Here is a 16,443-nt window from a genome sequence, read left to right as displayed (position 1 = left end):
ACAAGGCTAGCTTTCTCTACATTCCAACTGAGCCTGGAGACTGTGCTAAAGGTGGCGGTCCCCACGGTCCCCACACTGGTCTGTTGTCATCATTGGCTGTCCACTGCTTGCTTACGTGTTGCTCCTGGCTCCCTACAGCTTATGGAATACTCACCCCTCCCTTTTCCTCACCTTTCCCCTCCTCGGGGTGCATGGGGATACATTCACCCATGCAGCGATCTGTGCAGAGTTGAGAGGTCAGCATCAAGTGCCCCCTCCGTCACCCTCCACCTAGCGTTTGAGATAAGGTCTCTCACTGAGCCTGGAGCTGCTGTCTAGTGCAGCTGGCCTGTAAGACCCAGGGACACTCCTGCACAGTATGGGCCTTGCAGGGCACATTGGCAAGCCTGGCTGTGTGAGTTCTGGGGATCCAAACCCGGGTTTTCATATGCACACAGCAAACCCTACCCCCTAAGCCTGTGGTTCTCAACTTTCCCAATGCTGCGATCCTTCAATACCTACCGTTCCCCATGTTGTGCTGACCCCAACCATAAAATTATTTTGTTGCTACTTCATAACTGTATCCTGCAACTATTATAAATAATAAAGTAAATATTTGATTTGCAGGATATCTTATATGTATGACTCCTGTGAGAAGATTGTTCGAGTCCCCCAAAGGGGTCGCGACCCACAGGTTGAGAATCATGTCTCTAACTTTTTTTCCTTTTTCAGTGCTTTTTAGTAATATTTTTATTAATTCTTTGAAATTTTCAGATGATATATTTTGAATATATTCAAACCCAATCCCCCGTCCATTTTCACCCTCCCCACCCAACTTTGAGATTTCTGATTTTTTGTTTTCTGGTTTTGTTTTGTTTTTTCCTTGAGTCTGTTTGTGCTACCCAACTAGCCTTCGGTGACATTTGAGTCTGCCCTAGTATGTGGTCATCCCACGAGAGGTCACATCGATGAAGTCTCTCCCCCTCCCAGCAGCTATCAATTATCAATATTTTTTCATCTCGGAGTGGGATTTCGTGTCCACCTTAACCCCTGACGTAAGGATTCTGTCTGACTGGAGTTTGCACTCGTCTTACCATACCATCACAATTGTTGTGAGCTCATGTTCATCTAGCCTGGTGCCTGGGTAACACCGTTGTCTTGATGTTATCGAGGGCCTCTGGCTGCTTTTATTTATTTTTTAGGAATTTATTTTTAGTTGTGTGGTGGGGGATGAGTGTAGGCGTATGCATGTGAGTGCACCCGAAGAAGCCGAAGGCGCCAGATCCCCCTGGAGCTGGAGTTAAAGGCAGCCGTGAGCCACCCAACTTAAGCTGGGAACAGCACCACAGAACTCGGGTCCTCTGTGAGAGCAGTGTACATTCCTCACTGCCGGGCCACCTCTCCAGTCCCGACTGCAGGCTCTTAGAAGTCTTTCAGTCCCCTCCTCCTCCAAGACCCCAGAGCCTCACTGAGCGGTGTGACACAAATGTCCCCTTAGCACTGGGCTCTCCAGTCCCTTATTCTTTGCCCATTCAGTGCTTGGTAGTTTTTGTTATTGACTGCAAGGAGGAGCTTACCCTCTCAGTCAGACCCCACCCATCTCAGGATGACCCCTCCCCTCTCAGTCAGACCCCACCCCTCTCAGCCAAACTCCTCCCCTCTTATTTTTATGAGCCCTTTATGCTTTAAAGATGGCAACCTTGGGGCTGGGGAAATGCTTTGGATTCTGTATTCATGGCATTCTTATAACAAAAAACCACCGCATTCCCTTCTGTATTTTATATTTTTAAAAACTAAAATATTAAACACTTACCACTCCTTGATCCATTTGGCATGTACTGGAAAGAAAAGAGCTGGCTTTATTTCTAAGGTTTAGGCAGTTTTCCGATCTTTTTCTTCTGCGAGCTCTCTATGTGATCTTTTCCCATCTTCCCAGGTGCACCTTGGGGCTTCTCCCATGCCTTCTGTTCTCTCTCTTGCTCTGTGCTATGCTCTCACATACAGTGGGTTAGCTGAGTTCCCTCTGTGCGCCCCTGGGATTTTCCTAATGAGAGGCCTGATTATTCCATCCAAAGCATCCAACCCTCCGACAAGGGGCGATTGCACAAACTCTTGTTGTCTTGTTTTATTTTGAGAGAGGGTCCCGATATACAGTCCAAGCTGGCCTTAAACTCATGAATCTCCTGCCTCCACCTCAGAAAACTAGAATTACAGACGTGTGCCACCACCGGCCCATCTTCCATCAGTGGTTTTCAGTGTGTTATTTATTTTGGGTGTATGCATACAGAGGGCAGAGGACAATTTGCAGCTTTCCACCATGTGGGTCCTAGGGATAGAACTCAGGTCATCAGACTTGGTAGCAAGCGCCTTTACCTGTTAAGCCATCTCACCATTTGCCTGAAAGGGGAGGGATCCGCCTGAGGGGGGGTGTCTGCCTGAGAGGGGAGGGGTTCTCCCTAAGAGGGAGGAGTCTGAATCCCCCAATCTTGTTACTGTAATAACAAGAACCACCAAGCACTGAACCTGCTGAGAATGAGACTGTGGAGAGCCCTGCCCTAAAGAGCCCCAAGTTCTGTTTTTGTTAAAACTGCACTGAACTCGTGGGTAATAGGATGGCTAACAGACATTTTACATTCCTGTCCACCTGCTTACCTGGGTCTTTGCATACTGGCCGATGGGAAGCCAAAGAGTTTTCTTTAATGAATTCTCATGTGTTTCTTTTTGTTGTTCTTTTGAGATGGGGTCTCAAGTAGCCCAGGCTGTTCTTAAACTCTGCCAGCTGAGGATGACCTTCAGCTAATGGTCCTCTTGTCTTTACTTCCCAGTGCTAGGTTACAGGCATGCAGCACCATGCCTGGTTTCTACTGTGCGAGGGATCAAACCCAGGCCTTTGTGCATGCTGGGCCAGCACTGTACTGACTAAGCCCCATGCCCAGTCCCCTCCCATTTGTTTTCAGGACATGACTGGGTGTCCTGTGTCTCCGTGGCTCCTGTCAGCAGGGCTGTTGCTTGTGCTGGCTCATCTGTCCTGTGTATAGAGAAAGCTCCTGTGCTTCTAGAGCAGACCTCTCCTCCTTGTCACCTCACCACAGACAACAGCCCAGACACTGCCCTGTCCCCTTCCTGGTGTACCCTTCCCCTGAGCTGACTCTTGCAGGTCCCCAGGCCTGTTTAGTGGTCGTTATGTTACCCTGTGTGTTTTCTTTTCTCCTGTTTGAGAGTTGGCCACGTGTTTCTCTTCCCTGCATAATCTCATTGAGACGGGTGTGGACCACCTGTGGACACGGCTGCGTTTCCTCCCTGCATATTAACATGGGGCACCATGCCGAGTCCCCACTGTCTTTAAAAGGAGTTTTGTATTTTGCCTCTGCCATGTGTGTGAGGGTGCACTTGAGGGCCAGAAGATGGAATCGGACTCCATGGAGCTGGAGTTATGAACCACAAGCCACCCAGTGTGGGTGCTGGGATCCAAACTCAGTTCTCTTAATGACTGAGTATCTTCCTCAGTCTTCCCAGCGCTGTGGCACTTTAATACAGTTCCTCCTGTCACGGTGACCCCCCAACCATGAAAATCTCATTGCTACTCATAACTGTAATCCTGCTACTGTTATGAATCATATGTAAACATTTTTTGAGGGAGAGGTTTGCCCACAGAGAGAGAGAGGGTTGCAGCCCACAGGTGAGAACCACTGCTCCATCTTTTGAGTTTTATGGAGGCAGCAGCACCTGAGAGTGGCTACCACAGTCTGTCAGCATGGTGGCCTGGAGCTGTGGAATCGTAGCCACAGCAGAGATGGGCTCCAAGTCCGAATTCTCTGGCAGGGTTACGTCATCAACACGCCTACTTGTGCAGAACCAGAATTGAGGTGAATGGTTGGTTTTTGCTAGTCCTTCAAAGGAGGATTTCCAATTTTTTTCTTCTGGTTTCTGGGACTTTTATCCCACATGTTGAAGTACAGCAATCCCCCAAGCAGAGCTGGAAAAAGTTGCCAGGCAGAGGTGACAAACGTGAGCATTGTAACAAAGATGAAGTGGGACAGGACATCCCAGGTGGCTTTGCATTCCCTACCTGGAAGGCAGTGTCTCTTCGAGTGTTTTCTGCAATAACCTAGAGGAGGGGGCATTACAGACAGCCTTTTGTTGTTGTTGTTGTTGATGATGTTCTCGTGAATTCTGAAATGCCATCCCAACCACAGCTGTGGTTTCCATTTCCGCACGCTCGCGCACACACACGCACACACACATGCATACACACATACACACACGCACATCTCCCACAGTCCTGCCCAATCCCTAGGCCTCCCTAACAAGCAGGTGACACCCACAGGTGCCTGCCCTTGGGACCACAGCAAGAGAAGGCTATTTGTGTCCTTTGAGGAAGCTTGCTCCCCTGTTCTCTCTCAGCTGTGTGGATCCCCTGCCTGTCTTTCATTCTCAACTTTTAATAGTCATAGTTCAGAACTTTTCACCTTGCTGCATGATGTGTCCCCGTTGACAGTGATATTGCTGCTGCCGTGATGTGGCAGCTTTAATCCTCTGCCCAGCTAGGAAGTGTACACCTCACTCCAGGAGAGGCATGGAGGCCGACGGTCACTCCATGGGAGTCAGGTAGTGTGTGTCTCTGCTGAGTCCACATGGAGAAAGGACAGAGCCGGTGTGCTCGCTGCCATGGTGCTGGCCATCCTGCCCCATTAGGAGCCTAGCTCCCCGCTTTGCCTCTGACAGTCTTGCTGGGCCTTGCTTTCACCCAGTCTGCCCATGTCTAAGAAGCAGGGGACACAGACTCGCGTAGAAAACATTGCCAAGACATGGACTCGAGTCCTTCTCCTCTCTGTCGTTTGCGTCCAGAAGTTCCTGGCCTGGGCTGCTGAGTAGAATATCTAGAGTTCTTGTTAGAAGGCAGATGCAAAGTCTAAGCTAGCCCATCCCAGGAAAGCAGTGCAGCAGGCCCGCCCACAGCAGGCCAGCCCACAGCAGGCCCGCTCCAGTCCTTCCCCAGGGTTGAACCCCAGATCTAAGACACAGCTTGAAGAACATGAAGCCCAGAATGGAAAGGGCGCCTTGCAGAATGGGGGTTCACTGAAGGTTGAGCTGTGGGTGAGGAAGGGCTGGGGACTGAGAATGTATTTACAAATGGGATACCGGTTTGAGTTCAGGCTATGGCAGTGCCTCGAAGGTGGGGGATGACAGAATAGCCCAAGGGAAGCAGATGGGCTGCCGTGTCCAGCCTTTCAACGTCTCTGAGCCACACAGTCATTTACGAAGCTCATCCTCAAGAACAGCATGATTGAGTCCAAAACAACTTAAAAACTTGATCTAGGGATGGTGGTGCACGCCATTGATACCAGCACTTCAGAAGCAGGCAGATCTCTGTGAATTTGGAGCCAGCCTGGTCTATATAGTAAATTCCAGGCTAGCCAGGGCTACACAGAGGAACCTTGTCTTTAAAAACTAATAGTAAGTGAACTATATCATGATGTTTTCATAAATTGATTTTTTTTTGTTCTAGAATGAATTCATAGCTATCCTGGGCTGCCTGGTCTAGCCTCTTCTGTTCCCTTTACCCTGGTATTAGGTCGTCTGAGCCTTCCCTCACTGTTCCCCACCCCTGAACCATCTCTGTACATGTTCTGGCCCTACATGCATGCCCCTACCGGGGCCCCAGACTGGCCCACACTCGTCCAGTGCGTTCTATGACCTGGTGCCTTGCAACCTGCTTCTGCTCTGGCTGTCACCTGGCCCCATGTCCTACTGCAGCCCATCAGGGGTGGGCATGACACCTGTCCAGGTGTCCCTCTGTGACAGTGCTGGCCCTGGCCCACTCTGGGGTCTCAGGATGTCGGGACACCCACACACACACACACACACACACACACACACACACACACAACTCGCTTCCCATCTGCAGAGTATAGTGTAGAAAGAAACCTTCCTGTCCCTGTCTTCCTTGTCCCCTGGTGGATATGACTGGCACTGGATCAGGAGAGGAGGAGGCCAGGGCAGATACAACGTGTGCTTACCAGCCCACCTCCACCACTGCCCCCTTGGCAGGTAGCAAGCACTTCTGTGTCAGGCGTGCCTCCCCTCACCAACCATTAAAAGGACCCAGACCTTTCATAAATGGCACTGCCTTCCCCATCTCTGCCTCTTTGGCACAAGCACTGCTAGGTGTGTTGGCACAAATCATCCCAATGCCTCCCACAGCTCCCCTGTGAGTGGCAAGAGAAGCTAGTCACCCCTTTTCCTGGAGGCTGCAGTGACCTAGCTTCTATGATGCCATCACCTCCTCCTAACACAATGCTGGTATCGTGGCAAGCAAGGGCTTGTGGAAATTGTGACCCACTGTCTGCCCTGTCTGCCCAAGAGGACTAAGGCTGTCTTAGTACAAGGTCCTGGGGCTCTGGGAAAGTCCCCTACAGAGCCTCTGACAGTGATATCTCTTTCCTAGGCCAGGCCAGCAGTGCAGTTGCGATGACAGACTGTGTCCACCAGAGGGCACCCTGCCCTTCACTGCTCAGCTGGACTGGGCTCTGCACACCAAATGCTTTTTAATTGAAAATATTTTTAATTCAAAAAGGATTTGCTGTTTGTACTCAAGTGCAGGTTTTCCTTATGCAGGAGACTAATGTCTTGAGTAAACAGACCCAGGCTCAAATCCACCTTCAAAGGTACTCTTTGTTTGCCCAAGGGAGTGAAAGGGCTTGCAGAAGCGGCCCTAGTCTCTTGGGCAAACATTTTGGGGACGAAGAATCTGCGGTGGAGGACATCGTCTGTGGGAAGGTTATCCACAGCCTACGGGGGATTATGTCGGGAGACATATGTTGAAATTTCATTTGGGGAATTAGGGAAAACAAGAGTGGGGGTGGTGACTTTTTCCAGCCAAGATAACCTAAAAAGGAAAAAACTCTAGGGAAGTGGGGGGGGGCTGTCTGTGTGTTGTGTCAGCCCCAAGGGTCTCTGGGTGCTTGGGCTACACAGTGCAGGAAAAGACAAGTGTGTGCATGCAATTCCCTTCTCCATGCCAAGCCAACGTGTAAGAGAAAGGATGAACTGGATGGCGGGCCCTAGCCCTACCCAGAGACCCACTCCTATGCCCAGCCACCACAGGCATGGAGGTTCCACTGTCTGGTCAGCCATGCTCCCCCGCCCACTACCCAGGAATCTGCAGCTCCCATCTACATGCAGTGCCCAGTGCCAATCAGCCTAGGGTGTTCTGGGGCCAGGCCAGCCAGCCAGCATTAAATGAAGAAAGTTCCACTGCCCGGGGGGCTTCCTCCCACCCTGGGAGCCCACAGCAGAGCATGCTTCTGAAATGGCCACCTTCTGCCCTAGGAGCTGGGCACAGCAGGGCCTCTTCTGAAATGGTAGCAAGACAGCTCAAGCAGTGTCTCCAGCCCTGACCCTGCTGGCACGTGGGCCTTTTCCTTCCCCAACCGAGAATCACTGCATCTCACCCCTGGATTCCAAAGTAGGGAACCCTACCCTCCCTGTCCTTAGTTCCTGTTTTGCGGGTACACCCTTACCCACTGACCACCATGGTCTAGCCTCTGGCCCTCCCACTCCACTCCTACCCTCCCTGCCTCACTCCATGGTCATGTTGGTCACAGGATTGGTCAGGCTGGCTCTCAGATTTGACCCCAACATCCAGTCACCTAGAAGCCACTAGAAAATGCATATTTCAGACTCACCCCAGACCCCATGACCACCACTCAAAATCGAATCCCAGCTAGCCCAGGGCTGGTCAGGATCCACTGTATCTCACCCCGGGGTGTCACCTCTCATGCCACCCCCAGGACCTCCAACCCCCACCCCAAGGGTATAGACCTATCCTCTTTGTCTTCTGACTGCATGCTGTTGTCACTGTGGTCCAGCTACCTCTACACACACACACACACACACACACACACACACACACACACACATACACACACTGTCTCTTCCCCTGGACACTCCTGGGGACTCTCTCCCACCACCAGCAAAACTACATCCCTGTCCTCTTCCCAGCCTGTACCTCCTGTCTGAACTGCTGTCCTGATGTCCTATTGGGAATAGCCCCTGGGCCCTCCACCCTCAAGCCTCTACCGTTAAGCCCCCCACCCCTCTGCCGTTCCATGGTTTTGCTCTTCCCTGGGAAAGGCCCCTGTTCCAGGAAGTGCCCTTGCTTGGACCTATGCCTTGTACAACCACCCTAGGAGGTGGTAGGTAGTCCCGGGTTATATGGAAAGTTCCTGGGCCCCTCTGCCACTATTCTGTGAGCCCTAGGAACAAAGGATTCCACAGAACTTATGCCTTTACAGTCTTCCCAACATGACCCCCGTCCTCCAAACATTCCTTCTCCCACTCCATCATCCAGCAGAGTAAGATAAAGCCAACGTTACTGTTCACTGCCATGCATACACCTAAGAAGCCACCAGGTGGCAGTGTTGTGTCACCATTGCCTGAAGCGTCTTGGGTAGCCAGCTGGCTATAGCCTGACAAAATGGTGTTAGGCTGATGGGATGATGTCCTGTGCCTTCATGGGGATAGGAACGTGGCAGGGGGAGCTGTGGGCACTCTGACAGGCTCCCCTCATAGCCACCAGCTGAATAGTAGAAACTGCTTGCCACCAAGGATGGGCCTGTGCCACCCCTGGAATTGGCTAGCCACACCCCACCTTAGAAGTGAGTGCACCAAGCTCCAGAATGGGGAGACGGGACTCACAGGTTACATGGGTGCCATCTTGAGTGGCTCCTTGGTCATGACCCCAGCAGCTCCTTTCTCAGGGCAGCTCCCTTTGGGTGTGTGGTGAGGCTGGTGGGGACACACAGTCTTACTGGGGTCTGCAGCTTCTCCTGCTACAGTTTGACCGTGCCCTCCTCCACAGACGGAGTGCTGTGTGACGGAGCTCAAAGATGGCAGTTCACGCACCTCCTCTCTGTCGGAGAGCGAGTTCAGAGCCTCCACCACTCACCTCTTCTGATCTATTGAATATGTTTGGCAACCACTGACATAAATGCTTCTCACCTAATGGGGCACCCCAGGCTATCCCACAACCCCGCCTCACCTCTGTCAGGATAAGAAACCCTGTCCTGCCCCGCTCCCCTCATCCCACATTTGGTTGTCAAATGCCACCCCCACCCCCTGCACCTTCAAGTGAGCGAACGGCAGGGCCCCTCTCCCACCCAAGACGCTGGACTTGGAGTCTTTTACTGCCAGAATTCACTCTCTAGAGTTAGGGTTTCCAGTACAAGAGTTAATAATCCTCTACAGACTGGCTCTTGGCTCATGACAACAGGCGGCTGGCCAAAGGTAGGCTCACACACACCAGCATGCCCTCACCACCACCAGTTGCTGCTTGGTCTGTCTGTGTCACTGTGAGGGTCCGCACCAGGGAAGGCTCTGGATGCTGTAAGAAAAGGTTACAAAGAGTATAGGGGTTGTGAGAGTAGCCCAGAAGCCCTTTCCAAGGCCCTCGGGTCACTGAGGTGTCTGTCATGGATGGTACACAGCAAGGAGTCCCAGGACCTGAGGGTTGGGAAAGGCTTCCGGTCAGGCATGGAGTCCACTCTCAGTCTGTCTCCAAGAGTCTGGCAGTAGCCCCCATTAGGGACAGCAGCAGGAAGGGACTTGCCTCTCAGCATGGTACAAGGTTCTCCATTAGCACTCGTAGTGGACACTGCTGATGCCCAAGTCTCACCCTGCAGAGACAGCAGAGAGTTTTACTTCCTGAGCCCCCCTTCTCATACACACATCCCCTCTCTGTCTCTGTCTGGAGAGAGAGAGAGAGAGAGAGAGAGAGAGAGAGAGAGAGAGAGAGAGAGAGACAGACTGGATGCCTACCCTGCAGTGGTTCTGTCGAAGGCTCCACAGGAGCCTCACCTGCTCAGCTGGACCTTCTCTGGGGGGCCTGTGGCTTGACTGCTGCCTCTTTCCTCTCTTGCAGTACGAGTACAGTTTCCGCACCGAGCAGAGCGCGGCAGCTCGGCTCCCACCCAGCCCTACCCGGTGCCAGCAGATCCCCCAGTCCTGAGGAGCCCACAGCCTACCCGGTGCCCAGACTACTGATGAGGTGGCTGGGGTGAGAGTCACGCCCTCCCTCACCTGCCCATTCTGCTTGCCCCTGCTCACTGACCAAGAGACTCTGGGCAGCTGCTTGGTCAGATACGGTCATCAGCTCGCCTAACGAGACTTCCCTCCCTCCCCGGGAACGTTGTTCATAATTGTGACTAATGTGTGTGCTGTTAGTGACCAGAGGCTCCTGTGTGATGACCACTTACCCCACCAAGAAAGAAAACTCCTCCCTTACCTGGAGTCACCCATGAGGGCCTGGGCACATACTCCATCCACCCAGTGACACTCACTGGCTACCCTCCAACTGACCATCACTGACCACAGAAATCCCACAAAGCCACTAGCTCCCTCCTGGAAGACTCCAGGGTTGACTGCTTCACTTAGGACCCTGCAAGATGCACTGATGGCGTCTGACCCAGCTACCTGGGAACAAGCACGGCTGGCCAGCAGGCTCAAGTGGCCCAGGCATTTCATGACGGCACTGAGAAAGCAGGCCTAAGATGCACTGGAGACAGCCGTGGGCTCTTCCCCCACTCCACACACTGGACGTCCAGAGAGCACAGATGGGACCCTGCTTTCTGTGGAGGTGACTGGGTGCCTACCTGGATAGGAACTTGGCTGCTAGGGTGCTGTGCCCAGCCACAGGTGCCAATCCCCACAAAGGGCTCCTCTGTGGAACATCCACCTGCCAACCCCCGCTCCATATGCCTCTGCCTGGTGCCCTGCCCTGGTGGCGACTGACACAGAGCACGGCGCAAAGGCACCAACTCCTCACAGCCACACCCACCCCCCTGTCTAGAAGGCGCCTTCCACCAGGGATCTGCTGTTTTGAAAAGTCCTTCTGTCCCAGACCTCTGAATTCGGGCCAGGACATTTCACAGGTGTCAACCTGAGGTGCCAAGTTGAACCCTACGTGTGTCGCCATGAGAACAGTGGTCACCACTGTCCCAGCTCTCAGCCTCACCATGATGCCCTGCTTTGCCACAATTGGCTTTTAGGGCTTGGCTGACCTTGGTTCCCCAGAGTATCTGTGGATGTGAAGATCTGCCCAGTGGTCGGTGGCCATGGGCAACTACTCACCAGCTGGTACAAACCTCTCCCGTTACAGCTCTAGAGACAGCCACAGGCGGCTGGGTGCCCAAGGTGCAAAAGGATCAGGAGCAAGAACAAGCCAACAGGACGGCATGAGCTGGGGCAGGCCCCAAAATACCTCACCAACCTACATCAGCCCCTCCTGTTCCAGACCCTCAGGTCCTTTGTAGACCACCCTTCTTCCCCAGTCAGCCAGCCTCTCTGCTTGATGGTACTTCATCTCTATGTCAGAAGGGGTCACCTAGATGTGAGCACACCCTATGGGGTACCCATCAACCCTTGCCTCTGGGCACCACATTCTCCAGGTAGCACAGGTCATGACAAGGTGGTGCCCGAGACCCAACATAGGCGTCTCCAGCAAAGCCTGATGCCACGCTGGTGCTCACAGGAGCTAACAAGCTGACCCCAGATGGCTCCACAAGCTGGGTATCCCAAGGACCCGTGTCTGCCACTGCTGGTGTAAAACCAAGTGGCTTGTGTGACCTGAGGCCCAACTAAGGGGACGACCACCCACAGTCTGAGTTACCTGGGAAGGTCAGGCACAGCGCTCTGGACTCCCCTGACCACTTCATTTAAGTTCGTACGCTTCGACCACCTCTTTCCATCCCCCGGTTAGGAAATCACCCCTCCCACGTGAAGCCAGGTGGCCCCCTCTTCCCCCTGCAGTCCTTGCAGGTCCTGGAAATACGAAACTGAAGACTGTGGACCCTCATCGGTGACCCAGATGGCCAAGTGAGGGGGTCTCCTGGAGAAAGGAGGCGCACTCTGCAGCCCACGCACGCACCCCACAGGACTCAGCCAGGGAGGTGGGCAAAGTGTAAGCTCTGAGTTGGAGCTCTCTGAACGCTGCAGACTTAGTTGAAGAAGAACGTTGACTGAATGTGGTAGCACCCACAGCTTCTAGCTCCCGAAGTGTTGAGGATGACTTGGTGTCCATGGTAGGTTCTAGGTTGCACCCGACCCCTGGTCTCTTGTCTTCTGGTGATGGTAGTGGTCGTGTGTGTGCGCGTGCCCATGTCCACCCTGTGTAAATCCAACAGACCCAGGTCTGGGAGGTAGGGCTGTGGCTCACAGCAGCACTGAGTGGCCTCTGGGTACCATGTGGCAGGCGCACCGTGAGATGAGCACAAGGATTCGCCGGGAGACATGAAGAGCTGTCGCCTGTCTGTGGGTCTCCTCCCCACACCCCACCAGCATGTCCCACAACTGCTGCCAAGCACGTACATCTCTCCTGAAATGGCTAACCAGAGCACAGTTCCCTGTCCCCGCTATCCCCACACTGAAAAGTTGGTTCCTTCCTAAGGGCCTTGAAAATGGCACAAGGGTGACAAGGTGTGGTGGGGGGCGGGGGAGGGGGTGAGGGACTCCAGGTTCACTTGCAAATGTATCATAAGACCAAACCTAAGAATTCATGTCAGCCTAACTCTCTGCCACGTGGAGAGGTGAAAGCCTCACTCTCCTTGGGGGAAGCAGGTTAGAGCCATGACCCTTCTCCCTGGTGGTTAGCAGCCTGTGGCCAAGGTCAGGACGTCCAGCAAGGAGACTGAGGTACTGAGCACACATACTCTCCCTTCCACTGGGCTTGGTGGTCTTAAGCACATTTCCTGTCACCCCCCAAACAAGCCCAACAATGGGTGCTCTTTGTCCTGTCACAAGAAGAGCCTGGGGCATAGACAGAATCTGACCCGAAGCCCCTGGGCCAAGCACCTGGCCTCTGTGTCCACCCCTGTGGGCTTCCTTTGGCCGTGGAGATTTCATCACACCACGGCATGGGTTCTGGGCTTGGGTCAGGCCGATAGTCTGATTGTCCTGTGTGCCCCCCACCTACACCTGAGAGCTTCCCAGCCTGAGAGCATCTCTTGCTGAATTTATGGACTCCTGGCCCAGGAGCAGGTAGAAAAGGGCCTCCATGTGCCACCGGGCCATGAAGGGCAGAATTCACAGAATTGGTTTGTGTCCAACGGAGCCCCAGAGCCCGATAAAGAAGCTGGGCTCCCGTTCCTGTACCCAGCTCCCTCTCAGGTGACCCCACACATCAGGGCAGCCCAGCTTTCTCCACCTGCTCTAGGCATGCGCCCTTGAGCAACTGCGGCCACTGCACCAGGAGAGCAGGCTTTGTTCTCCTGTGAGCCGCTGGGACGAGGACCCCAGGCACAGCTGCCTCCTGTGTATTTATTCAAGGTGACTGCTTAGCAAAGGGAGGTCTCACTGTGTGACTGTATCTTAATATAATTTGTTAAATAAATGTTTGTTTTAACCTCGTTTCTCCATCTGCTGTTATTTTTTAAGCCACCAGAGGTCAGTGTCGCTCAGAGGAGGCCCTCTGGCCAGCTGCAAACTACCCCTCCTGCTTTCCAGGGCTCCTGGGGGCCAGGTAGCCACTTTCCTATCCTTTCAGAAGGAGCTGGCCAGACACTGGAGGGCTTCAGGACCACTGACATCCATGGCCCTCGAAGCTCCTGAGAGAAACCCCAGTAGCCAAGAGAACAGCAAGGCTCCTTCTACCCCTGTCTGATTTCTGGGCCTCAGGACGAAGCTCCTGGCTTTGGGCCTGTTTTGACTGCTCCCCCGCAACACGATGCCACCTGCCACCCTAAACCTGCAGAGGAGGTTGTGGGTCCCACACACACAGAGGCTCCTTGTGCGGGGCCCACAGTTTCATTATCACAGCGTCTGCCTCCCCTCCTCTTGGCTGTGACCTCCACATCTCTAGATCCTTCTCACAGCTGCCTGGCTGCCTGCAGCTTAGCACACTGCAGTCGCAGTGGGGAGGAGCTAGAATGGTAATCTTTGCTTCTCCAAAACTTAGGTGCACCTCAGACCGGCACGCTCCGCTTTCCAAACCCAGCCTTCCATCTACGAATCTTTTCCCACACTGCAAAGTCCTTCCCCACCAGGTCTGGATTCTGGTTCTGACTCTGTGGGTTAATGGCACTCATAGGACAGAATGAAGGTCTCCCTCCCTTGGGAGGGAGATGACATGAGGGCCAGCATGTGGAGAGCGTGACTGAGTGACATGGAGGCCCCACTCTGGGGCCTGTGAAGAACGGGAACCTCCTCCTGCGCCCTGCATCTGAGACACCAGGGAGTAAATACAAGTAGTTCCTGGGTCATGGGAGGCAGGGGCCTTAACCACCACTTGGGAGAGACAGAATGAGTCCTGACACCGGGGCCAGATGTATCCCCATGCCCTCCAACCTAGGCCAGGATGGAGAGGTGGGCAAGCCAGGAGCTGGTACATGGACCCACGCAGACGCGGCTACCAACTCTCACTCATCAGCCACCACACGGGCACCTGGCAGCTTCCCACTCTCCCCACCCCAGCGACCATGGCACCCACAAGCACGTGGGCATGGTTATGATTTGAATTTCAAGTGTCCCAAAGTTGAGGTGACCATCTTCTCAGTTCACTCTCCTGAAGTGCAAGGCCCACAAGGGCCTAACCCACTGGTGTGCTTGCCATCTGATGAGCTGTCGGGAGATCATGAAACAAGAACAGGGCCTACGTGAAGACACTTGGTCCCTGGGCCTGCCCTTGGACCTGTAACCTGTCTCCACCTTCCCCTTCCTCCCTGGCCTAAGCCTGAGCGGCTCCCCTCAGTCACCCCTTCTGCATCACCCCAGCCCAAAGCAACAGAGCTGAAAGGCTATAATACTATTTAATCTGAACCCCCTGAGAGTCAACAAATTTCAGATGTGTTTTCATAGCACAAGGAAGCTAACGTGACCTCTGAGATTGCAGTCTCGGTTCTCATCCCAAATCCTGAGTCCCAGGGCCTGGAAGGTCAGCTACGGGACAACCCTTAATCTAAAGCTCATCTTCTGGCTACAGCACTGGCTGGCCTAACATTCTTCCCCTGAGCTGTAACATCTCTTAGAAACCCTCCCCTGCAGAGATGAGTTACCCCACCCTCTGTTCCTTTGTTTATCTTCCCAGGGGGACCCCTACTCTCACTGTCTCACTCTCCCTCACCCTAAGAAGGAAGCCTGCGTCTTTCAGAGGCCTAGTCCCCCTCCCAGACCTGACACACTCCTGCCGATGGCCCTGCTAAATCTCATGTAACCCCTCCCCACTCCCCACCCCCAGACTCTGAGATGCCTCCTGGTCTTTGCGTGGTCCATTCCTTCTACCAAGGATGCATTTCCCCACACTGCTGCCGGGGAAACACCTCGCCATCCTTCAAGACTTGCCTTGTCACACTCTGTGGCAAAGGTATTGGTTCTCCGCCTCAAACCACCAGAGCCCACCCTGAGCATCCACGTGCCACTGCTCTGCACCGCTGGGTGCTCTGCTCTTGTCCTGTGTCCCTAGAGGAGGGACCAGGCCATGTTTACTATTTCCTCCCCTGCTGCAGGTCTTGAAAGTAGCAGCGTCCATAATGTTCTTTGTGTACGTCTCTTGGAATGCTCATGGCGGTGGACAGAAGCGGTGAGCAGATGTTAGAAGTCAAGGAAGGATGGACCTCACTGGTACCATCAGGTCCCTCGGTGGTCTCTCCGCTAGTCTTGATGTGTCCCAGAGAGACCATAGGCCTTGACAGGCTTGCCGCCCTGGCCCCAGCATGGCTCCAAGCTTGCCAGGCCTCAGTGGCATAGTGGTAAAGATGCTGGCCTTGGCTTCACATGCTCTACCTGACAGCCAGCAATGGGAAGAAAGACAGCATAAGGCTAATGAACCACAGAACCTAATCTAATCCTGCTCGGGGCTCTGATTCCTGGTTCTGCTATTTCCCATCTGGCCTTAGGTGGAAACTCTTAAGAAGGTTTGGGAAAATACAGGGCTGTGGAGGAAGGATGTCAGCTGCTGAACCTGTGCTCCCATTTCCCCTCTCTCACACCTCAGACGTGGGAGCCGTGGCCAGAAGCAGCCCTTGGAAATGGTAGGGCTGAGGCAGAAGAAGGTTCGGAGGGTCTGGATCCCCTGACTGACCCCTGGGATGGCCTAAGACATGCCCACAGGAGGAGCACAAGACAGTCAACTGAGCCGCCACTGGGAGTCTTAAAAACTCCTCAGACTCCCTCCGTAGACCCTCACCCAGAGATCAAACGAGAACCTGTGCAGCAGGCAGGAAGCCCAGGGGTCCTGCTTCCAGGCAGGTGGTTTCCAAGTGCAGCTTAGATGAAGTTGCCTAAGGCACCACACTTCCCCAGTTGTGGTCTGGATCTTCAAAGCCCTCAGAAGCCCACGAGTTCACAGCTTGGTTGCCAGCCTGTTTAAGACCTTCAGGAAGTCGGAGGAAGTAGGTTATTAAGGATGTACACCTGAGGGAGTGGTGGGAGCTTCCTCTCCCTCTCAGCCTCAATGCTTCTTGGCTCTTAGGA

At 53.6% G+C, this 16,443-nt stretch overlaps 1 protein-coding gene across 2 annotated transcripts in view; it reads left to right on the top strand.

Moving 5' to 3' along the window:
• The window catches only part of Mvb12b (multivesicular body subunit 12B), a 158,641-nt gene extending 145,258 nt beyond the window's left edge, over window positions 1-13,383 (top strand). Inside the window, exon 10 of one of the 2 annotated variants that reach the window (XM_017591884.3) lies at window positions 9,902-13,383. In XM_017591884.3, the coding sequence (XP_017447373.1) occupies window positions 9,902-9,988 (87 nt within the window). In that variant the 3' untranslated portion in view covers window positions 9,989-13,383. The remainder of the gene's footprint in view (window positions 1-9,901) is intronic. The other variant, NM_001271232.1, reaches the window with a different exon arrangement.
• The last annotated feature ends 3,060 nt before the right edge of the window (window positions 13,384-16,443 follow it).

The sequence above is a fragment of the Rattus norvegicus genome, chromosome 3 (genome assembly GCF_036323735.1).
Source record: "Rattus norvegicus strain BN/NHsdMcwi chromosome 3, GRCr8, whole genome shotgun sequence".
Classification (NCBI taxonomy): Eukaryota; Metazoa; Chordata; class Mammalia; order Rodentia; family Muridae; genus Rattus; species Rattus norvegicus.
Note: the sequence above shows the minus strand (reverse complement) of the source record. Positions and strands in the feature narration are given on the sequence as shown.